Source organism: Ovis canadensis, chromosome 1 (genome assembly GCF_042477335.2).
Source record: "Ovis canadensis isolate MfBH-ARS-UI-01 breed Bighorn chromosome 1, ARS-UI_OviCan_v2, whole genome shotgun sequence".
Taxonomy (NCBI): Eukaryota; Metazoa; Chordata; class Mammalia; order Artiodactyla; family Bovidae; genus Ovis; species Ovis canadensis.
In genome coordinates this window covers 167,836,936-167,862,632 of record NC_091245.1, presented here as the reverse complement: position 1 = coordinate 167,862,632, position 25,697 = coordinate 167,836,936, and the positions used below count along the sequence as shown (strand labels likewise).

Genomic DNA, 25,697 nt, shown 5'->3' with positions numbered 1-25,697 from the left:
ATAAGAACAGGGAAGCCCGGTGTGCTGCGATTCACCGGGTCGCAGAGTCGGACACGACTGAGCGACTGAACTGAACTGAAGAAAGATCTCCCAGGAAGGCTTCAGGTTAGCTCCATAGTTAACATACACAATTAGGAATCCTTCAGCAAAGGTCCAAGTCTGAAATGGCCACAGACAAATATTCCATAAGAGTGGACCCAGAGCTGTGATTGGAAGTGGCCTGGGTACCAGATGCTCAGAGAAAATCCCAGGAGGTGCCAAACACTACTTCTTGCCTTGTTCCCTGGTGTCTAATAAACCTGTCTAATAAACCATTAAAAATGTACACAGCTCAAATTGCAGGCCATCTTAATAAAAGTCAGTATTTACTGAGGAAACACCATGTGCCAGACACTACAATAGACAGTTTACAATGTTATCTCACTTTATCTTTACAAGCAACTCTATGAAAGATACTATTATCACCCTCAATTTACAGATGAGAAAACTGAGGCTTAGCTGTGGTCAAGCAGCTCAACCAAGGTCACGTAGCTAAGAAGTGATGGCACTAAGACTTGTACACAGAAGCTGGGCATTAAACCATTATACCATGCTACCCTCCCATATATGTAATTTAATATTTGAACTAGTGGTATTTTGGTAGATGTAGTCTTTAAAAAGAAAACTGTAAAAAAAAAAAACAAAACACTGAAATAAGGTGAAAGACTTCATGTAAAAACATTAATGAAAAGCAATGATAAAGAATGTTTCCAAATACTATTCAAGTGGGAATAAAGAAAAATAATCTCTGCAAAACTAAGATCTAAGGTCAATGTCAGGATTTGGTATAACCATTCATCTACCATTTTTAATACTGCAGACAACAGGGAAGTTTTGTAGAAAAGGCCCTAATTTGCTAATTCAGATGCCCAAAAATAGAACTGGATTCATACTGACAAGACTACCTCCTCCTCTGTCTGAACACTTTCCCCACTCTATAAAGGCAAGGCAGTAGATCACTAAAACAAAACAGACACACAGTGGGTAAGAAGACTAGCAACATACATTGTAAGGACAATTGCCTAGTTTGTGGGTCTCATCCTTGGAAAAAAGTGGAACATCTCACGGAATCACCCATTGCAACAGCATCTATTCATTTAATAGCTGTGTACTGAAAGTTACTCTCCACTGCAAAGCAGTGTGCTTGATAGAATTCTACTCATGTTACATCTGACTCTAATAAGACATATAGTGGAGTTGTTTGAGCAACGTTTTGTGGGGCTGGGCCCTATGCAGGGGTATTAACACTGACTCTGGCTGGAGTACTGTGTTACACGTGGAGTTCATGGAAATAGCAACTGGAGTCACCTGACAAAGTATGTTACACGCTCAATGCGAACCTCTAGGAGTAAACCTCTACAACGTAGCCTTTACTAGTATCTACCACCACCAACATCCTGTAGAGACAAAGCTGGAACATCATGTCCCTTGCTATTACTAGTTTTGTTACACTGAGAGGTGGTAAAAATATTAGCAGTTGAGAGATTTAGTGTAACACAGTCGCTCAGTTGTGTCCGACTCTTTGCAGTCCTATGCACTGCAGCCCGCCAGGCTCCTCTGTCCACGGGATTTTCCTGACAGGAATACTGGAGTGGGTTGCCATTTCCTCCTCCATTAGTATAACAGAATGAGTCCCAAATGTGAATTCTAGCCTCTGCTTTACCATGAGCATAGATAGCCCTGTATTCTGGCATCTCTAGGCCTGCTTTCCTTACATGAAGCCCTATCGCTTCAAGGTCGCACCCAGGTTCTCCACTCTGGGATGTATTAGAATTGCCTGGGAATTCAAAAATCGACATGGGTCTACACAGTCTACTTATATTTGAAACATCAAGGGTCAGTATGTTTTAAAAGTTCTTTGGCTGAGCAGACATTTCTCCAGAGGACATACAAACTGCCTCTAGGCACATGAAAAAAATGTTCAAAGTCATTAGCTGTCAGGGAAATGCAAACAAAAACCATAATGAGATACCACTTCACACTCAGTCTGGCCATAATTGAAAAAAAAAAAACAGTTGGCCAGAATCTATAGAAATTGGGATCTTTATTTACTGCTGATGGGATTGTAAAATGCTGCAATTATTGTGGAAAAGTCTGGCAATTCCTCAAAAGGTTAAACACAGATTTACCATATGATCCAACAATCCCACTCCTAGGTACATATCCCAAAGCAATGTCCACACAAATATGTGTACACAAATGTTCACAGTTGCATTATTCATAACAGTCAAAAAGTGAAAACAATCCAAATGTCCAGCAACTATTACATGAGTAAATAAAATGTGCTATTTTATTTCACTGTACATACAATGAAATGTTACTCAGCAATAAAAAGAAATAAAGTAATGGCATTAATATATGCTATAAATAAATACAGATGAATCTCTAAAAGACAATGCTAAGTGAACAAGGTAGTCACAAAAGACCATATATTATAAGCTTCTATTTACATGAAATACCCAGAATAGGCAAATCCACAGAGAAAGATGAGTGGTTGCCTAGGGCTGAGAGTGCTGGGGGAAAATGGAGTTGACTGCTACTGAGTTCAGGGTTTCTTTTGGGGGTGACAGAAATATTCTAAAAAGGACTGCAGCTATGGCTGCACAATTCTGTGACTATACTAAAAGCCATGGAATTATACGTATTAAAAGGATGAACTTTACATTATGTGAATGATATCTAAAGCTGTAAAAGAAAAAGAAAACAAAAACAAAACAAAAGGTTGTTTAGTTGATTCTAATAAGCAACCAGGGTGGAGAAACTTTAAGTTAAAGCACAAGTGTCCAATCAAACAGGTTCAAATCCTGACTCAGTCATACACCAGAAGTATAATGCTGAATAAGTCATTTAATCTCTGCCTTTGCTTCAGTTTCTGTAAATCAGAGATATCTGCCTTATAGTGGTCACTGTGAGAAAATACAAAAAGCACCCACAGCTAACACAGTGCTTTTCACACGAAAAGCAGGGGGGGAAATGGTAGTCATTTAACTATCAAGCTCTAGAATAGCAGTCCTCTGGAAATGGCAACCCACTCCAGTGTTCATGCCTGGAAGATCCCATGGACCAAGGGGCCTGGTGGGCTACAGTCCATGGGGTCACAAAGAGTCGGACACGACTGGGTGACTTCTCTTCTCTCTTCTCTTACCTTAGGTGCATACTGCAATCAACCAAGAAGCTCTAAATCTAAACAAACATCAATGCATGGCTGGCCTCCTCAGAGATCTGATTTAATTAGTCAGGTATGTAAAAGGGCATCAGGATTTAACCCCACCCCCAATGACTCTCTAGTACTCTTGCCTGGAGAATCCCATGGATGGAGGAGCCTGGGAGGCTGCAGTCCATGGGGTCGCTAAGAGTCGGACTGAGAGACTTCACTTCACTTCCAATGATTCCAGTGTGTATCCAAGGTTCACTGCGCAGCCCAACCACTGCTCTAGATTATGTCAAAAGTTCCTTTTGGCACTAAAATTCTGCCTACCTGATCCATACCTGAGAACTACAAGAATTCTTTCTGAATTCCTACCCATCTCCCTTCTTCCTGGTACCTCTTCCATCCCCCCAAAACAACCCACACATCTGTCTAGACTCAATTTAAGTGTCACTTTCCCAGAGAAGACCTTCCTGACCTCCAGGGTAAGTCAGGTCACCCCCACTGTACATTCCCACACCACTCTGCATTTCACCTTCCTAACACCCAGTGCTCCTCCAATTACTTCTTCAACATCTGTATTTCTAGGACTATATTCCAGGCTGTAAGCCCAGCACCTCACTGAAGACAGCAGCACTCCAAAACTTTTACTTAGACACTATAATGTTATTTTTATAAGTAAAGAGATAGCATCCAAAAAGTATGAAAAGTTATACTGCATACACAAACTCTACAAGCACAAATTCTTAACTAAAGAATCCTTTAAAAATATTTATAACCACAAAAATAAAGTCAAATAACAATCATGATTCAAACAACCTTAAAAATTACTTGAACCTTTTACTTTACCATCAAAATAAATCTAACGACTTCACTTCAAAACAAACTAGAACTCCCTTCGTTTTACAGCTATAATAAAACATCGTGTCTTACCTGGGAATGTACTTATTCATGATCGCATAAAAGCAGTTGTATAAATCACTGCGTGGCAGCTGAAGATGCACCAACGGTTTGAGGAGATGTATCCAGCTAAGGGTTGAGCTATACTTAATGTTACGGGATTTACAATAAAAGGTAATTACAGATTCAATATCCAAAAGTAATTGTGCTGCCTTCTCTTCTGGCACTGAAAGCTGATCTAAAAAATAAGAGTCAAAATTACCAAGGTGCTGCTAGATGCTCAGTTATTGGACAAAATACTAACATATAATACTATCTTACTGCATTTAGAGCATGTCAAGGACAAAATAAAACTACATAAAAGTGCATTTTTCCTTATACCTATTCATATTCACTAGCTATTCAGGATTTATTAGCTTAATATTGGACCTACATATATGTTTCATATATATACATATAACATGTGTGTATACATGAAAGTAGTGAAAAGTGAAAGTGCTAGTCACTCAGTCATGTCCGACTGTACGTGACCTATGGACTGTAGCCCACCAGGTTTCTATGTCTATGGGATTCTCCAGGCAAGAATACTGGGATGGGTAGCCATTACCTTCCTCAGGGGATCTTCCCAACCCAGGGATAGAACCTGGGTCTCCTGCATTGCGGGCAGACTCTCTATCATCTGAACCACCAGGGAAGGGGGGGTGAGGGGGTGGGTGTGGGTGTGTGTGTGTGTGGGTGGGGGTGTGTGTGTGTGTGTGTGTGTGTTGTGTGTCTGTGTGTGTAAAAGAATGTACAATGTGAAGCAGGAAAGTAGGCATCACTCACGTTCCTGGAAAGCAAAAAAGCGTTTTCCAAGTAACAGATTATAAGGATTATCTTCTACCCCAGGACAGGCAGCGGCCACTATGGCTTTGTTGAGGCGAGGGAAAGTGATTTATTCTCCACCACCAAATTCCCTACCCTTCACCTAGCAATAATGTTTCTCTTGAGGTCAGCCCATAAAAAAAGTCTATTCAGCCAATAATCTAACTAAAAAATGATAGAGAAACAAAAAGATACCAATGGACTCTAGATGAATTAAAAAAGAGAAATATAAACCAAAATAATTTAATCTTCAAAAGACAGTGTGGGGGATTTGAAACCTATTCACCCATGATCTATAACACCTTTTCTATAGCAGATCATGACTTATGACTTACCGAGAAACTTTTGGAATAGCTCCTTTTAATCTGAGGGCTGTATACAATCATACAGATGGTCAGTAATACAAAAAACAATTTAAAAATACTAAAAATCAGACTCTCTTAAATGTTGACATTATTTCATAAGAATTTCCAAAGAGATGTTCTAAAACTATGCCCTTTCAATATATTCCAAATTCAACAAATCCCCAATTATAACAAGTTCATTTTACTAAACAGTGACTCCTCCATCCAAAAATTATTTGCAGAATTTATCACTGCTTGAAAACAATTATTAAACTTACCAATGAACTCCAGACAATCTTTGTGAATAGTGTTCTGTTCTGGCAGGTCTAAAATACCATCCCATGATGCCAAACTATCACCTTTTCCTGCAACATTCAGAGCAATCTGGAAGAAAGAGAAAAAAAAAAGCAACTGGCTCCTTATGTTATTTCTCACTCTTGAAAAATATGTTATAATAATATTAGAGGTCTGGATTTAGGGATAATAATGTATACTTCAAAAATTACAAGTAAAATGTCTATATCAAATTTTACTATTTTATGTTAAACCAGTGAATAAAATGAATTACACAAAGTATTTACATAATATTTTACACATGTAAGCTTATTTCAAGCAAACATCATTAATGCTACAGAATGAACCTTTGTGTCCCCTCTCCCAAATTCTTTATGTTGAACAAATTTCCCGATGTTTTGGTATTTACAGGAGGGGCCTGTGAGAGGTGATCAAGTCTTGAGGGAAGAGCACTACATGAATGGGACTGGCCTCCTTATACAGAAGACCCTACTTAGCTCCTGTGTCCCCTCAATCCTGTGAGAACACATTAAAGAATTAAAATTCTTTTCAATGTAATAGCATTACTGTTTTTAAAGTCTTTAGACTTTCATACTAAATATTTTAGTGCCCTGCCAAGAATTTGCTTTAAAATAATACAGTGGGTGGGGTGGGAAGAAAAGGATAGAATACTAATCAAGTAAGATCAGCCAAATGTTCAGTTTACTCAGTTGTGTCCCACTTTGTAACCCCATGAACTGCAGCATGCCAGCCTTCCATATCCATCACCAACTCCCAGAGCTTGCTCAAACTCATGTCCATCAAGCTGGTGATGCTATTCAACCATCTTATCCTCTGTTGTCCCCTTCTCTTCCTGCCTTCAATCTTTCCCAGCATCAGGGTCTTTTCTAAGGAGTCAATAATTTGTATCAGGTGGCCAAAGTATCAGAGGTTCAGCAACATGGCCAAATGTTGACAACAGTTACAATTCAGTGACTGGTTCATGGGGGTTCACTAAACAAGTCTCTATGTTTTTACATGAGTTTTAAATTTCTGTAACATTTAGAATACTAAGCACAGGTATAATTCTATTTCTGTTACATATATATATGTGCAGAGGGGAAAAAATAAGATGTAACACTGAAATATTATTATGCGTTTTACCTGTAAGTGGTAGATATTTTTTTTGTTATCCTTTGCTTACACATTTTAACAATGGGAACTATTTTAATAGTAACAAAATCTTAATTTAAAATTAAAAAATGATAATATACATGAACTAGAGAACAGCTGAAGCAGAAAATAAAGCAAAGGAAAATCTCCTGTAATTCTAACACCCAGAAACCTATTTCCTCTCCCATCTTTTATATATATATATATCTGAGATAATTCCGTACCTGCAATTATATATCCTATTTTACTCATTGGTTGCACTTTCTCATTTCACTAAATAATCTTCATAAACATAAATTCTAATGGTTACAAAAGGAAGAACTGCCTTTCAAAACCTAAATTATTAAATATACCAAACACTACAGAATCACAGGCTTCCCTGGTGGTTCACACGGTAAAGAATCTGCCCACAATGAAGGAGACCCAGGTTCGATCCCTGGGTCAGGAAGATCCCCTGGAGAAGGAAACGGCAACCCACTCCAGTATTCTTGCCTGGAAAATCCCATGGACAGAGGAGCCTGGCAGGCTACAGTCCACAGGGTCTCAAAATGTCAGACACTAAAACTTTCCACTTGCACAGAAACACACACTTTAGCAAGCTGCTCTATTTGATAAATTTTCTAATGTGGAATGCATATAACATTATAAAGTCCTCTGCAATTAAGAAAGCTGAAAATCAAAATTTTAAAATATTGTTCTTAACTGATTACATTTTATTTGTCTTAGTTTCCAGTTACCTTCCAAACTTTAGCCCTCAGATCAGCAGGCAGTGGCCTCCCTTGAATTATATTTCTCAAAGTTTCAAGATCACAACCTCCTGCTTCCAGAGCTTCTTCAAGATCTTTTTCCCTGAAAAACAAGTCCTCTTTATTAAGATAAATTTTGGGGTTTTTTTCCTTCCTCAGTATTTCCTCAAGAAATATGCCCTATTAGAGGTTAGCCTACCATGCAGGAGATGCAGGTTCAATCCCTGGGTTGGGAAGATCCCCTGGAGAAGGAAACGGCATTCCACGCCAGTATTTTTGCCTGGAGAATCCCATGGACAGAGGAGCCTGGGGGCTACCTTCCATAGTGTCGCAAAGAGCTGGACACAACTGAGCGATAGTACATACTAAGAAAAAAAGGTTCAGCAGCCAAAATGCAGTATCAAAGCACATACTGCATTTTGTTTTCTTGAAAGGAAATCTCAGGTTTCAAATAGTCAATCTACTCTTATTTTACACTTAGTTCTAGCAAGCTTAGTTATCTGTTTTCTAAGATTAATTTAAAAAGAGTAAACAGGACAAACAGTATTAAGAATTCACAGTAATATTAATATTCATAGTAGTGATAATGACTAATACTTTCTGTAGGACTACCCTTGTGCCAGGCATTGTTCCAAACATTTCACGTGTGTGTGTGTGTGTTTTAATTCTTGCAATAACCCTATGAAGTAGGTTATATTACTGGTCCCAGTTTACAGATGCAAAAACTGAGGTAAAGGGAGGTTGTATAGCTTATAGTCAAACATCTAGTAATAGCAGAGCCAGGATACAAATTTTAACAGCCTACTTTTAGAATTTATGCTCTTAACATTATGCTCAGATAGAGGCAGGAAGGAGAAGCCATAAAATTGGGCCAAGAATTCAAGGTATGGGAATACTGTTACTGTTGATACTATTAAGTATCCGACTCTGTGCAACCCCAGAGACGGCAGCCCACCAGGCTCCCCCATCCCTGGGATTCTCCAGGCAAGAACACTGGAGTGGGTTGCCATTTAGTACAAAACTATACAGATATCATGCCCAGAACAGTGCATGGCTTATAGTGAACAGTCAATAAATGTTAGAGGAACAAAAAAATAACCCAATGGTATCCCTATATTTATTAAATATCAAAGCAAACCACTACCACATCAAGTACATTATCAGGCAAATCATCAAGCAGTTACATTTCGTCTACTATGTTTAAGGAGAAAAGCACGAAATAAATTTTATTTTCATTTATATATGGTCAAAATTTGTAAAATTATTTGTAAGTTGAAATAATAATTTAAAAACCTTCACAAGGGTCTGGATTATTTTTTAGCTGGGAAATAACTACTTAAAATTCTAATTCCCTCAGAATTCTCAAAAGCTAAGGTTCCAGTCATTATCTATAATTTTAGTATACAATGCATAAGAAATGTATATAAATAAAAATCCCGAGCCAGGCAATTTCTAAAATTCTGTGGAGCAGGCTAAAAGGCAGAGCATTCCACTAGGATCAGGAAACCAGGATTTTGTCACGTTTCTGGTTCTTGAAGAAATTAAATTACATCCATTACATATTCTCTCAGTAAGATAACGTAAATCTCCTCTACTCATAGGATTCCAAGAATATTAAATACATAACTTTCCTAAAGTGCTGTCCCATTAATGGAAAAGAATTAAATGAAAAATGTAATCACTTGGGATCATATCTGACAGAAAAGCTGGGATCAAATCTGAAAGATTTTCTTAACAAAGCTACTACAAATTCGTATGTTTGAGAATGTAACTAGTAACCACATAAGAAACATTTCATTCTTTTGCTATTTGGTCACCAAAGTGCTGGACCAGAAAATGAAAGAAAGAGGCTTCAGTCCATAGTTGAGAAATAGTTAAGGTCTACAAGTGATAAAGACCAGGCTTCATCTATTCTGTTTGACCATAGTGTACAAGATAGCCTGTCAGAATCTGAAGGACTGTTTGTAACCATTAAACAGAGAAAATTTAGTGGGATCTTTGATGAACAAATACAATTAATTTTAAATGATTAAATGTGTAAGTGAACTGAAAATACCATTTAATGAGATGAAATTATTTTTATCAAATTAATGAAGAACTAAAATTTTTTTCATTTTTCAGTGCAAAATCTTTGGTTTCTTTTTAAACTTTGCCAAATTCCTTACTACTGCAGACAACAAAGTCAGTACTTTGGAGCAAAATGTCCAACCCTCAATATACTTGATGATGATAATAACGTACAAGCACCTCTCTGATGATACAGCCACTATTGGATTCTCTGATGCTGTCCCCAGCGGACCACAAATGTGGTTTCCTGGAGCACAACCATAAGCAAGAAACCAGAAAATGCTCCACTAAAGTAGTCAAAGGCACTTCTCACAAACTAAATAATTAAAAGTAATGTTATCTTCTGAACAAGGAGTTCAAAGGCTCAGTTATCAGAATTTCAACATTACAAATGAGCTTATAAATGTAGTAAAAAAGCTGAAAACAGCGAAGCTAAATAACTCATGTAAGAGTCAATTTCCTATCAAGAGACTGTATTTAGCTCTCAGAATTTTCCTTCCCCCAGAGCAAGTTTCTTTTCGTTTTCCAACAAGCAACACCTAACATTCAAATAAAAAATGCATGTTTGGTGGAGTATGCCTGAGTGGGTTGTGCTTTTTAAAGTCTTTTTTGATTATGGTGGCTCCCCACTATCTCTATAAGCTAAAAGTTGACCAAAATGTACTAGACAGTCCGACAGGCCTTAAAAATAGACAAGAACAGGCCGTGTTTAATTATCTCAGTAAATATAAAAAAGAAGTAACTGTCTTCTCTGCTCAGAAGGTCTAAGACAAAACAAATCCAAACATTTGGGGTTGCAAAGCAGCAGGAATGCATGTCTTCCTGCCTCTGTGACCTTGAAACTATAATATTTGTTTGCATAACAGTTTAGGGCTTCCCGGATGGTGCTTGTGGTAAAGAACCCAGCTGCCAATGCAGGAGACACAGGAGACATGGGCTCAATCCCTGGGTCGGGAAGGTCCCTTGGAGTAGGAGGGTATGGCAACCCACTCCAGTATACTGTCGATGATCTATCAATGATATATTTTTGAAACTTAAATAAAGTCTAACAAAATTCCTCCAGAGTTGATGTTCTATAGCAAAATCATGCAATAATAAGCACTGTAACCCAAGCTGCTTTAGAATTACAGCAAGGCAAACAGTATATGATAAACTTTAAAGGAAGTTAAAAGATGTAAAAATATTTGGTTCTATTTTTATCGCATGGAAGAAAATTAATTTTGGTGAAGGGGTGTCCTCCCCATGTCCTCCTTCCTGTGTAAGGAGTTAAAAGTAGAGGGTGAAAGGTGGCACAGATTTGTTAGAATTCTCATGTGGCTTCGTCAGTATTAATTCCATGGCCTAACACTGCAAGCACATTCTTAACGCCCTGAGGTTCACTCCTTCACCTTCCCAACACATTCAGAAAGCTACAAACTGCTAACACTGGGTTATTCTAACCAGTTCTGCCTTCTCTGTTCCCATACTTTGCTCTAGGAGGACTTCATCGGGAAACAGAGACAACTGTTTTTTTCCCAAACAGAGACAATCACGATGCTATCATAGATTCACCACCATTTATTTCTTTTAGGCATCAATCTACCTGAAAATCTTCTCCTACCCACCATTTTCTTCAGACTCCCCTACCTAGTCACTTTACTTCAGGTGACGTTATTTCTGATTGCAAAGAGAAAATACAGGCCAGCAGGCTTCTCTTCCCTTTGATCTCAGCCACTCTCCAAAATAAAAATAAGTAACTGATCTTTATCCCAGACATCATTTCCTTCTTTTCTACATGCATAGATGTCTAGGGATTCTTTCTCTAGTCTAACACTGATAACTTCAGTGAGTCTTATCTCCCTGACCCCCACCCCCACCCCCCGCCCTACGCTGACTCCTCTGGAGCCATGTGCCACCAGTTACCCCCTCTCTTCCACTTCTCTTTTGCTATTGCTCTTTCCTCTGAGCCAACATGCTCAAGGATTGCTATTAGAAACAATAACATCAATAACAAGCACAAAAACTCCTCCAAACTTTCCTGTCCTTCCACACTCCCGGTTGTTCCTGTCCCAGCAAAGCTTTCTGAAAGTATTCTTGACAACACATGTGACCACGTCTCCCTCATCTCGAACTCACCTCCTCCTCTTACACACCCAATTATCCCTCTTCCTTCTCTAATGCCCACAACTCCAGGGGGACCACTCTCCCTATGTTACTTCGAATGATCAAATCTTTACCTTGATTTGACATTCCCAACATATCTGACTACTTTTCTTTCTCCAAAAAAAAAACAACCAATACACAATGAGCCAATAAGCACCCGACAGGCACACGACATCATTAGCCATTAGGGAAACTCAAACCACAATGAGGAGCTTCCTCGGTGGTCCAGTGATTAAGAGCTCATCTGCCAATGCAGGAGACACAGGTCAGCCCCTGGTCTGGCAAGATCCCACAGGCCCTGGGGCAGCCAGCCCGGGGCTCCAGAACCCAGAAGTCACAGCTCCTAAGCCTGTGCACGCTAGCGCCGGGGTCTGCAGCAAGAGAAGCTGCCACAAGGAGAAGGCCATGCACCACAGCTGCAGAAAAGCCCGAGCGCAGCAATGAAGACCCAGCACAGCCAAAGTGTGCTTCCAGGGGCACAACTGTCAGCAAGAAACCAGAAAATGCTCCGCTGCAGGTAGTCAGAGGCACTTCTCACAAACTGAATGGTTAAAAGTATAACCCCCTCATAATTAGAAATACGACCCAGCAGTTCTACTCCTAGGTTTGCAGTATGCCAAAGAGAACACAACACATACACCAGAAACTCGTACATAAATCACAACAAGATACTGTATAACACATCTGTTAGAATAGCTAATATCCAAAAAAGGGGAGGAGGGCAAGAATACAGAGAAATTAGAATTCCTGTGCATTGCTAGTGGAAATGATGCAAAATGGTGCAGTCAACTGTGGGAAAGTTTGGCGGTTCTTTAAAAAGCTAAAGAGAATCACCATATAACCTAGCAATTCCACTTCAGAGGGATATACCCAAAAGAACTGAAAGAACTCAAACAGGAATTTGTACATCCATATTCACAGAAATATTATTCACAACACCCAAAAGTGGAAACAACCCAAATCATCATCAATGTATGAGTGGATGAGTAAAATGTGGTATATATAGACAACGAAATGTTAATCAGTCTTAAAAAGGAAGGAAATTCTGACACATGCTACAAGATGAACAAACTCTGAAGACAAATGCTAAGGGGGTGAGGGGGAAGAAGTCACAAAAGGGCAAACAGTGTATGACTCCAATCACATAAGGTACCTAAAATAGGGAAATTCAAAGAGACAGAAAGTAAAACAGAGGTGGCCAGAGGCCGGAGGTAGGGGGCAACGGGGAACTATTGCTTACTGGGTAAAGAGTTCTTGTTTGGGATGATGATGGCTGCACAACACTGCAGATGTACTTAATGTCACTTGATTCTACCTGTTAAAATGGTGAGTTTTATGTTATGTATGTTTTACCACACTAAAAAAGGCAACAACAAAAAACTTTTAAAAAATATCTGTAACATTAGTTCTATGTATTGTTCATAATAGCCAAAAAGTAGTACTTAAATGTATGTATTATTCATAAAAGCCAAAAAGTAGAAACATCATCATCTTATGAATAGATGTGTTTTCATACACTGGAATACTAAGCAATGAAAAGGAATGAAGTGCTGACAACATGTAACGCATGCATGAACCTTGAGAATTATGCTCAGTGAAAGAAAACAGACACAAAGGCCACACATATAGGATTTCATTTACATGAAATATCTAAACTAGCAAATGTATACATACAGAAGGTTGATCATTAGGACCTGAAGTGACAGGGGAATAAGAGGGATACTAATGGGTATGGGGTTTCTTTGGGGGTAATGAAAATTCTCTAAACTTAAGATTATGGGTGATGATTGCTTAACTCTGGAAATATACTAAAACCACTGAACTGTACACTTGAAATATGTATTTTATGATTCATAAATTACATCTCAATAAAAATGTAATAAAAGAGCAACAGAAAAAGTTTCAGTTCAGTTCAGTCGCTCAGTCGTGTCCGACTCTGCGACCCCATGAATCGCAGCAGGCCAGGCCTCCCTGTCCATCACCAACTCCCGGAGTTCACTCAGACTCACGTCCATCGAGTCAGTGATGCCATCCAGCCATCTCATCCTCGGTCATCCCCTTCTCCTCCTGCCCCCAACCCCTCCCAGCATCAGGGTCTTTTCCAATGAGTCAGCTCTTCACATCAGGTGGCCAAAGTACTGGAGTTTCAGCTTCAGCATCAGTCCTTCCAAAGAACACCCAGGACTGATCTCCTTTAGGATGGACTGGTTAAATCTCCTTGCAGTCCAAGGGACTCTCAAGAGTCTTCTCCAACACCACAGTTCAAAAGCATCAATTCTTCGGTGCTCAGCTTTCTTCACAGTCTAACTCTCACATTCATACATGACCACAGGAAAAACCATAGCCTTGACTAGACGGACCTTTGTTGGCAAAGTAATATCTCTGCTTTTCAATATGCTATCTAGGTTGGTCATAACTTTCCTTTCAAAGAGTAAGTGTCTTTTAATTTCATGGCTGCAATCACCATCTGCAGTGATTTGGGAGCCCCAAAAACTAAAGTCTGACACTGTTTCCACTCTTTCCCCATCTATTTCCCATGAAGTGATGGGATCAGATGCCATGATCTTCGTTTTCTGAATGTTGAGCTTTAAGCCAACTTTTTCACTCTCCTCTTTCACTTTCATCAAGAGGCTTTTTAGTTCCTCTTCGCTTTTAAGGGTGGTGTCATCTGCATATCTGAGGTTATCGATATTTCTCCCGGCAATCTTGATTCCAGCTTGTGCTTCCTCCAGCCCAGCGTTTCTCATGATGTACTCTGCATATAAGTTAAATAAGCGGGGAGACAATATACAGCCTTGACGTACTCCTTTTCCTATTTGGAACCAGTCTGTTGTTCCATGTCCACTTCTGTTGCTTCCTGACCTGCATACACATTTCTCAAGAGGCAGGTCAGGTGGTCTGGGATTCCCATCTCTCTCAGAATTTTCCACAGTTTATTGTGATCCACACAGTCAAAGGTTTGGCATAGTCAATAAAGCAGAAACAGATGTTTCTCTGGAACCCTCTTGCTTTTTCCATGATCCAGCAGATGTTGGCAATTTGATCTCTGGTTCCTCTGCCTCAATAAAAATGTAATAAAAGAGTAACAGAAAAAGTTCAGAGACTCTTTAATTTAGGGCTTTAAGAGGCAGCTTGTGTGTCAACCTTCATTGACCATTTCAGTGATGAGAGCACATCACTATGAAGGGTCCAAACCATATACCTTAGGGTTGCTGAGGGAAAGAGTTTGCCTTGCCTCTTTAACTTCTCAAATTGATACTACTTGTTAAATAACTAGCAGAAAGAAACAGACTCCGAAACAGTTGCCATGGCAGCTCAATAGCAAAAGCATCAAGAATCATGAATTTAATGGCTTAGAGACAGTGTCTTACAGAGAAAATTGTATAAAATTTAAAGTCAGAAAATGTGACATCAGATTCCACACACCTTTAACAGCCGTGTGACCTAAGATACAAACTCAGTTTCTTCACCTATAAAACAGCGTAGAATCAGATACCATCTAGTCAAAAGAGGTGGAGAGTATTTATACAGCACATGAGCCATCTTCTTTTCTGCTAGAGTATCACTCCCACTCTCTGCTTTCTATTTCTTCTTAATAACTACACCTTGCCTGACTTTGTCTTTTCCAACTTTCTTGCTCAGTCTTGTACAAGACTCCAAAGGCAGTGAAGATTCACTGTTTCCCCAAAAAGAAGAGTGTCGACAGTGAGTTGCTGCTCACATGAACCACTGCTGGGTACACGTGTCACAACTCATGCGGCACAAATGAAACAGTAGTAAAATGTGGAAAAAACTAAAATTAGAGAGCAAGAGCAAACATGAGTGTAGGAATACTAAGTCACTCTTCATTTAGTCAAGAGTAAATCTCCAAAGACAAAATGAGCATTCAAGAAGCATGGTTTTGTTTTTTTTTTTTTTTTTTACATATAGAAAGCATACATGTGAAGTAGCTCTAGAATTAAGCAATCATTCCCAGCAACTTATCAGACGGCCTGTGTGATTTCCTATGGCCTATTCAACCTCAGAATAGACTCTGTCACCCGAGCATACTGAGATAAGTTGCTAAAACACTTAAAAGTAGAATATTTTCTAGTTTGGAAACCAGTTGTCTTAATTCTCAGTCTATCAAGTAAATAAAGTCAACTTTACTAGCTTTCAAAATTCTTTAAAATTGAACCCTTTTCTATTATTATTTTAAAAATCAGAGAGTAGAGTAGTTCAAAAAACCACTTAGGACCTAGAAGGTATATAGTCACCTAAGCTTAAATGCAGAGTACAGAGAAACTAGTGAAAACCCAAATGACAAACTAAAAAAAAAAAAAATTAGTTTTGTGTCCTAAGTGGTCAAGATCTAAGATACATTATTATTTGATTAAAACAAAAAGACAAAAACTGCATTACTGGGGAAATCAACAAAAGCCAACACTTGCTGCGTAAACATCTTAAGTATGCTATTTCTACTGCCTCGGATACCATTCAAACCTCTGACTGCTAGCAGTACTACAGTCGTCCCTCGGTATGCTTAGAATGTAAGCCACTATGAGCACAGGTTAAGCAATGCGCGGCCAGCTTCTCCATGTATACATAGCACAAGCTTCTGATCAGTTATTTAAACTAAAACAACAGCCAGCTAACTACCTGTGCGCACCAGCAAATTGTGTAACAGTGGCAAGCTGCACATGCTGAGTTGCGGCTGCAAGACTTCACTTGTGCCATCATACTTCTGGTTGTTTCCTAACGCCCAGCTCATGAGACATTAGCACCAAAGATCTGCCGGAACTTATTTTGCGTGACATTTGTTAGAAGTGAAAAGAAGAGAACTCTGTTACAGATTCAACTGTACAGTAGATATGGATGGAATTGACCATAATATGTAATATGCAACGTGTTTTTAAACATCAATCTCCAACTACCAAAGCATCCCAAGAGCAAACCGCATGATGACACATTTGGAAATGGCCATGACAGCTTACCGTCCATGACAGCAAAGTTTGTCAATTGTGAATCTTGAATTTATCTGGATTCTTGTCAGTCAGCCACACTTGTTACAGTATTTTAACAAAATGTATATTTGTTAAAATATACATATGGGAAAAACAACACTCCACCAGCTTGAAAGAAGAAACAGTGAAACTATTATCAGGATCAGATCTACCAAAGCAGTTTTGGGAGATTCCCCTATCAAATATTGTAATCATCTGCAGAATTTAACTAGAAGCTTTGCCAAGTAGAGAAAGTGCTAAATCTAGTCCTCCTTGTTTGAGGGGACAACCATACACGATAGCTGCAATATTTCAGCACTGTGTTGCTCTGTAAACTACTAAACTTAACTACAATACCAATGGACCAGATGCTTTAAATTTTCATACGCTTATTTTTGACCCATAACCCATGTAGATCAAATTGCACCAATGGTATACCAATGGTGCCCCTTCCTCTGCTAAGAATAAACTCAGGAATTTTTGTGCAAGCATTAAGAGAAAAAAGTGCTTACAACTTTACCGTATGTGTAACGTTGCAATGCATTTACTATTTAAGACTTGGCTCACAAAAGGGAGAACTCTCTCCACTAATGAGAAGTTAACTTTAGAGAGTGTTCTAAATCCTTTTCCTCTTCAATGCCTCCTCAAAGCAAAAAGTCCCCAACACTCTGTTGTTTTCTATACATATAAAGCGATTTTCCAGCACATTTAGTGCACAAAGAAATGCATCACAGTCTTTCCCCAACCCAACAACCAAAGCACTAGTTCATCTGGAAACGGAAAATACTGTACCTCTTTTGCCTCAGAGAAAAGGGGATGAAAACAGCACAAGTCAACACAAAATAGCACCTTACCTGTTTCTAGTACAAATTTCCACTTTACTCTAACTGGAATGAGAGAAAGACACAAGTATCCCATTGCTCACTGCAGCACTATTTACAATAATTAGAACATGGAAGCAACCTAGATGTCCATCAACAGATGAATAAAGAAGCTGTGGTACATATACACAATGCAATATTACTCAGCCATAAAAAGGAACACATTTGAGTCAGTTCTAATGAGGTGGATGAACCTAAAGCCTATTGTACAGAGTGAAGTCAGTCAGAAAGAGAAAGATAAACATTGTATACTAATGTATATATACAGAACCTAGAAAAATGGTACTGAAGAATTTATTCACAGGGCAGCAATGGACAAAGAGACATAGAGAATAGACTTATGGACATGGGGAGACGGGAGGAGAGGGCGAGATGTATGGAGAGAGTAACATGGAAACTTACATTACCATATGTAAAACAGAGAGCCAATGGGAATTTGCTATATGTCTCAGGAAACCCAAACAGGCGTTCCACATCAACCTAGAAGGGTAGGATGGGGAGGGAGATGGGAGGCAGTTCAAAAGGGAGGGGATATATGATACCAACGGATGATTCATGCTGAGGTCTGACAGAAAACAACAAAATTCTGTAAAGCAATTCTCCTTCAATTAAAAAATAAATAAAAAGAAAAAAAACTGGAATGAGAAAAGACAGACTACCAATATTCCTTTTCATGAAACCACTATTTTGGAAGATAAAGGAACAGTTATTGCAAATGAGATGACAATATTTTGCAACATTTAGGCAGTTCTTCCCAAAGATATTTTACCAATGGAGATCAGAGATGGGCAAAGAAACACATAATGGATTTATTTTTTAACCTGAATTCCATCTATCAGTGGTAACTTATTCAACAACAAAGGAACTCAATTTATTTTCATGTCAGTGGTTAGATCTAAATGGCATCTACAAAATAAGTTTAAGAATGTTTGGTATTCAACTGCTCATAAGATGAATACATCCTTCTATGTGTCACTTTTACACCTCAAAACAGAGACTAGAAACTATTTAAAGGGGACAGTGACCCTTCCACAAGGAAGTGACAGCTTTCATAAGGAAGCTATTTTAAAAGGAAGTTTCTTATTTTCCTAACATCACTAAATATAAACAATGAAAAAATTACTGAGGTGATAGTAATTAAAACTGTATAATTATTTATATGTTCTAATTAAATATCACTATTGCATTCTCACAGACTAAATAAGTAAATCAAAACAAATTATAATTTTATTTCCAAATTATATAGATACATATATATTACTTATATATTCACATATACTTAATATATAATTACATAAATACATTTAGTTAAATATATAAAATATTAGATATATAATCTAGATATTTGTAACCACAGTATCTCAGCATAAAAAAACTAATCTATTTAAGTGATTTTTGGCAAGAGGAATGAGAACAGATTACGAAACCCAAAGAGACATGAAGTTATAGTATATAACGCTCTGTATCCCATCCCACCACAACAGTCATGAATTACCCCTTCTTATGGATGCAGGAAAGGCAATGCGGCACACAGCCTGTGCATATCCTTAGAGCCTTATAGGTTCCACAGACAATGCACACATGTGGTCAACAAAGCACATCTTTAAATACTGTAGGTTTAGAACACATGGGTGAATGTAAGATTAGCATATTTTTAACTGGATTCTCTCTGTCTGTTAAAGTATCTGTGAACTATACACGGTGTATGTAATCAACTTTAGAAAGAAAGGCTTAGAGAGCCATGAGTTCAAGTCCCAGATTTTCCACTAACTGGGTCTACTGTCTAAACTCCCTATGCCTATCTTCTCAGCCCTAACAAGGAAAGGACAATAACTCATAATTTCCCTTTCTCATAGAATTGTTCTAAGAGCCAAAATGAGATAGTAAATATAAGCATTATACAAAGGATAAAGTTCTATGCAAACATATAGTATTTTCTTATATGTTTTCTTCTTACTAAAATCATTAAATACCACCCAACTAGTTTTATGCTAACAACTGCTTTAAAGTAAGGAAAGCACACATTACAGCATTCGGTTTGGAATGAAAAAACCAACAAAATGCTATGTCAGCTTAAAGACAAGAAAAAACTCCTTTAATCTTCAAGAAGGAGGAAGATGTGAAACAAATTATTTAATTAGTCATCCTTTTCTCAACTCAGGTGAAAAAGGTGAGACAGACCCTTAAAAATAAATGTACATTAAATTTCAGGAAATAGGTTTTCTTTTAACTGGTTCTTACTGCTCTTGCATTCCCAACAAACAACAATTTGCCCTTATGAACTTAATATATGGGGCTGATTTGCTTTTGTATGTAATTCTCAATATCTAAATAAGTCACTTCAAGCACTGCCTCTTTAAATGATGAAAAAATTGAAGTGCCAAAGCAAATCAAAACAATGCACAGTTCTGGTTTTAAATGTTTCAATTTTTTTTTAAACACTACATAGCAGCTTGAATATAACCAGTATTTAGTTAATGTTAGCTGAATGAATTAAGAAAGCTTTGCTAACCTCTATTTTGCTTTTTAATGCATGGTGTGGGAGGACTGGACTGCCTTTGATTTATACCAAGTAGAATCCACATTTCACCATAAGCAGCAGAAATGACTTGTCAGTCATACTTTATCAATTCTGCTCAGAAGACACCTACTCATGAGTTGGCTGTGTATCAGAGTACAATTCATTAGTACAGAATTACCTGAATTGCCTCACTGTACTTAGATAGGGATGCACCTGTACTCCTAGCAGTGAGTACAAATACATGGAAATAAATTAACTGAATACATTTCTTTAGCATGCAAAAACCAATTACTAACTCTTACCTGTGGATCTCTTATTTAGGAATTACCTCCAAAACCAGTAAAACCCGGATTATAATAACATTCATATAAATAGCATAAACAAAATAAGTCTTCATAATTTGTCTGCCCTCACAAAATGAAACAGTTGTCAACTTAAAAACTCCTAATTCAAACCAATATGGTTCACTTTCTCTTCATTTTATGTAAGATAATATCTAGTCTTCCCAGAACTACACGCTATCAATATTCTAAGCAACAGGTTTCATTCTCTTTCATATTAAATGTGTTTCTTTATTGATTATATCATTCTGAAATTGCTACCACCTAATCCCTGAGTGATAATTTAAATCTCTATTTCCATGCTCATGAAATGAAAAGCACAGAATACTATTTACAAAGCGCACAAAACTTTGAAAAAGACCTCATTATTCTCAAAACAATTCCTATTCACATCTCAAATTGACAATAGAAGCCTCTTAATGAAACTGATATTTCTAAAATTTTAACAAAAGTTTAACAACAATTTAAGAAAAGCTGTACAAAAAATTTTAACTTAACAAACTTAAAATGCCAACAGTTGTTGCACGATGTGTTTACCAAAACAAAAATTTTTAATCAAGACTTTAGATTTTAAGGAGTTATTTCAGAAAAAAAGCATCAGAAAATGAAAGCCACAATCGCAAACCTGGTTTCTTCAATACCCAGAAGAAGAATAACCAATTACTGAACTACAATAATTTAATACTTCTTTTATTTTCAAATCTGTAGCTTATCTTAATTAAATTTAAGTCATTTCAAACTGCAAACAATTTTACAAGGACTTCTCCATGCTCTCTGAGTTTATATGGTTGCAATTTCAGAAAGTTTGAGAGCTGAGGCAGTTTCTGATAACCCTGCTGCTGCTGCTGCTGCTGCTGCGTCGCTTCAGTCGTGTGGGACTCTGTGCGACCCCATAGACGGCCTCCCATCAGGCTCCCCTGTCCCTGGGATTCTCCAGGCAAAAACACTGGAGTGGGTTGCCATTTCCTTCTCCAATGCATGAAGGTGAAAAGTGAAAGTGAAGTCGCTCAGTCCTGTCCAACTCTTAGCGCCCCCATGGACTGCAGCCTTCCAGGCTCCTCCGTCCATGGGATTTGCCAGGCAAGAGTACTGGAGTGGGGTGCCATTGCCTTCTCACTCTGATAACCCTAGATTTCCAAACAAAAAAATGAGTACTACACCAGCAAACAATTATGCAGCTTACAAAAACACTGGAGTCAGAAAATTTATATGAAATGACATCTTGGTATATTACCGCACATGATTTTACAAAAATCTGTATCTTCATTCAGACAATAAACATTTGAGCCACCTGCCATCAGCACTGCCCTTGAGAAGTTCACAATCTAAAGAACAGTAACAGGACTTCCCTGGTTTTGTCGTGGATAAGAATCCATCTGCCAGTGCAGGGGACATGGGTTCGGTCCCTGGTCCAAGAAGATTTCACATGACACAGAGCAACTAAGCCCAAGAACCCTGAGCACCTAGAGCCGGTGCTCTGCAACACAAGAAGTCACCGCGATGAGAAGGCCAAGCACCACAACAAAGAGTAGTGCCCGCCTGCCACAACTAGACAAAGTCCTCCCAAAGCAACGATAAAGGAAGAAAGATGATACAGAACAGTGATTAAACATGTAACCAGATTAACACTAAAGTATAATTATGTAATAGAGACAGTATAATGTGTTAGATGATACAATATAACATAGTAAAGAGAAAAATTCCCCTGACCAACTCATTGGAGATATGTATCACCTAAAACTATGAACCAGAAATGCCATCACCCAGTAGCTGGTCAGTCAGAAATATGGAATTCTAGGTCCCAAGCAAATTTACTGAATCAGAATCTGAATTTTAACAAGCTCTCCAGGTAATCCCAATGCACATTTAAATTCTGAAAAGCACTGATCCAGAACATAACTAAAAAACAGTAAATAAGTAAAAGTGACATCTTGTACTTTCAAGTTCTTCAGGCCCCATCCTGAGCCTCTTTACAAATGAACAGATAATTTAACAAGTTCAGCTACTGAGTTTCACAGGTCAGGATCAAAGAGTGAGATACCACTGACAACAAAGAAAGCAAACAGGGAAAACTAATGAAAAGCAAACTAAAAAAGGGATGGCTACAGAGGGGCATTTAAACAGCAATAGTCTACCCTTTCTGCCTAGATAGGCCTTAAAGGTCTCAATGTAGTACAGAAGTATAACAGTAAATCATGTTCTTAAACCTGCCTCCTCTAACTAGACCACAAATTCCTTAAGGACAGGGACCTAGTTTTATTTTTATACACTCACATTTGTAAACTGAATGACCCTAAATCATTAAGATGAGTTCGGTTACACAACGAGATGTTTAACACATTTCAGAAAATTTTCTATCTCAAAAGATTACAATAAATATGTCACAGCATTTTTTTTAAAAAGAATAAAGCTGCTCCAGTGTATACAAGAAGCACCATAAGGACAGAGGCTTTACTGAACTTGTGGCTCCAAATGCGAATGTCTTTTCTGACTCTATTTAAATTCACTTCTAGGGGACCAGTGACTGGGGTGAGTAGAGAAAAAGGATAAAGATTAGAAGAGAATGGAGGGAGAATAAAAATCAAGAGAACACTCAGGGTTCTTCCACTCATGAAAATACAAACAGCAAAAACAGGAAGCCTCACCAAAGAAACAGCAACGCTAGGAGAGAACAAATGCTACCACCGGCATTCACTCCACGGTCCTTGCCCCTCTCAACCAGACACAAGTTCACAATCCTCCCAACCTAAGAGCTCCTCAAAGACACCTTTTCTCTAGAAATACTTTCCCTCCTGGCCTTCAATCAGTTGATGACAGCCAATTTACACTACAACAAATTCACTCTTCCAAAACGGCAAACTTTATGACATTCTAGTCATTACTCTCCAAACAAATCATCAATTTTCTTGTCTATGTCCTTGCTCATGCTATTACTTCATTCAGAGACCTTTCTGCTCTGTTAATCTGACCCTGCACCTTAGCTGCCAGCCACAGTGGCTATTTAACATTTGAGACATGGCTAGACTGGACTGAGATGAACACTAACTGTAAAATACACATCGAATTTTGAAGACCTGGTACAAAAAAGATGTGAAAGTATTGTTTGTTTGTTTTTTAACAATGATTACATGTTGAAAGGTTTTGGATATATTTAACTAAAGAAGATACATAATTAAAATTATTTTCATCTGTTTCTTTTTAGTTTTTAACATGGCTACTAGAAAGTTTTAAATTACTATGTGGTTCACATTGCATTTCTATTGGACAGCACTGGTCTAAATCCTAGTTATTCTTCAAGGCCTAATTCAAACAACCCCACCCCCATACAGCTTTCCCCAATGACTCCAAGCGGACGTGGTTTCTGTCTCCCAGAACTTTCACAACACTTTTATTAATACGTCCAAAGAACTAGGGCAATTTTATCTTCTTACCAAGTGTACCCATTACAGGTCCCCAACTCCAAGGTAAGTCAATTGAGGGAAAAAAAGTACATCTAGGTAAGTTTTTATCTTACACCTTGCACATCAACAGTACATATATTGATGATAAGGTGATGCCTGATGTCTGCTAAGTGAGAGCTGAATTTCTCAATTACTGTTACTATATTATCTATCCCTTTCAACGATTTCCATTTCTTTCAGAGGGATTAAACTCCATGTCTACAAATGTCCTGGATTATTATTATTAGACAAATAGAGTGCCAGTGAGCTGTACATATATGATGAACAGGCAAATTCAAAACTATCTAATACCTGTGGTCAATGCATTTAGATCAATTGTAAAAATTCGACAAGCCTCTAAAGGTTCCATTTTTTAAATGATGTTATTCCTAAAAGTGTACTGTGAAGACCAATTATTTCAAAAATAGGAGATTTTCCCAGAGATTAACAACTAGGTGACTAAAGCCTACCAAAAATGGTCAGAAGTCCTCCCCACAACCCTGACTGTAAATCAGGTAAGCGCTCAAAGGCTTGAAGACAGCAACAGCGGTGTCCTACGTCGCATCCAAAGCTCTGAAATCGAGTTGTGAGCAAAACAGCAGGAAGGAAAAAGATGTGTGAAGGAGACGAAAGGTGGAAACTGTTGGAATGAGAAATGAAAACTAGGACTAAAAATGTCTCAGTTACGTGGGAGGGAGTCATCCCTAGGTGTATCGCTCAACCTCTGAACCCTCAGGCAAAGGCTACGGCAGTCATTTCAAGCGGTCTTTTCTTCAAATAGTATCCCAGTGCCTGAGATCTGCAATCCGCGAAACTTCCTTCCTAACCAGCAGCCTACTCTGACTCCCCAGGCCAGGGACTCCGGGCAAACCCAGCCCCGAAGCCCCCCTTCTCCAGCATGTTTTGGAAGCCGGCGGATGAAGCTGGAAAGCCGAACGGAAGCCCAGCACCTGGACGAGACCCCTCTCTCTCCGAGTCTGGCTTTAGCCCCTAGGGCAGGACCGTGCTGGCAGAGGGGAACCCGGCAGGCAGAGGGGGCGGGGCAGGGCTCCGGGCTTCGAGCACGGGTCTTCCCGTTCCATGCCGGCGCCTGCCGGGGCCGCGGGGACGGGCAGGATGGTGACAACGCAGAAAAGAAGGGCAGTGCGAAGCAGCCTGGGGCTTCTACTCACCAGCCTTCGTCGCCCGACGTCGGCAGTGGCAGGACCTCTTCTCCTTCCGCCATTGCTGTTGACGTCCACGTCACTTTGCCGAAAAGTGGACCCGGCGCCGAGACCGACTCATACCCAACGTCGTAAAAGGTCTTCGGAAGTCTGGGACCAAGCTTCTGGAGAGGGAAAGGAAGAGGGAGGAGGCGAGGGATGGGAAGAAGGCGACGTCACGACGTCCCGAGGGCGAAAGGCAGCTTGGAGGAGGAGACTTGGAGAGCCGCTGCCCTTCCAAAGACTACACGTCCCAGGATGCCGCGGGCCCTTGGCCGGACGCACTGGGCGGGGTTTGGCGAGAGCGCGGATCCTAGTAAGAGGCCCTTATGAGCGTCCCTTTTTGGCGTCCAGTTAGCGTCTTCTTTGCGTCTTAGCGTCCTGCTTAAAGTCATATTTGACAGTTTTAAGTAGTGGAGGGAGGAGTGGAGGGGAAATGCCACAGGGAAGGTGGAGCGGTCAAAAGTACAAGTGGAGGCCACATACTTTATGTCTGAATGCTTTAAAAGTTGGGTTTTTTAAAGCTAAACAGTAAAGGAGATATGTTCTAGGCTCCCACCTTTATAAACATATTTCATGTATAAACATGGAAGTGAAAGTGAAAAGTGGCTCAGTCCTATTCGACTCTTTGCGA

General features: G+C 38.9%; 1 protein-coding gene across 2 annotated transcripts in view; it reads right to left on the bottom strand.

The window, feature by feature from the left end:
• TBC1D23 (TBC1 domain family member 23) overlaps positions 1-25,336 on the bottom strand; it is a 55,673-nt gene extending 30,337 nt beyond the window's left edge. Inside the window, exons 1-4 of one of the 2 annotated variants that reach the window (XM_069551206.1) lie at positions 25,034-25,336; positions 7,479-7,590; positions 5,574-5,679; positions 4,121-4,325 (exon numbers count right to left, since the gene is read on the bottom strand). In XM_069551206.1, the coding sequence (XP_069407307.1) occupies positions 4,121-4,325; positions 5,574-5,679; positions 7,479-7,590; positions 25,034-25,086 (476 nt within the window). In that variant the 5' untranslated portion in view covers positions 25,087-25,336. The remainder of the gene's footprint in view (positions 1-4,120; positions 4,326-5,573; positions 5,680-7,478; positions 7,591-25,033) is intronic. The other variant, XM_069551198.1, reaches the window with a different exon arrangement.
• Between the last annotated feature and the right edge of the window lie 361 nt (positions 25,337-25,697).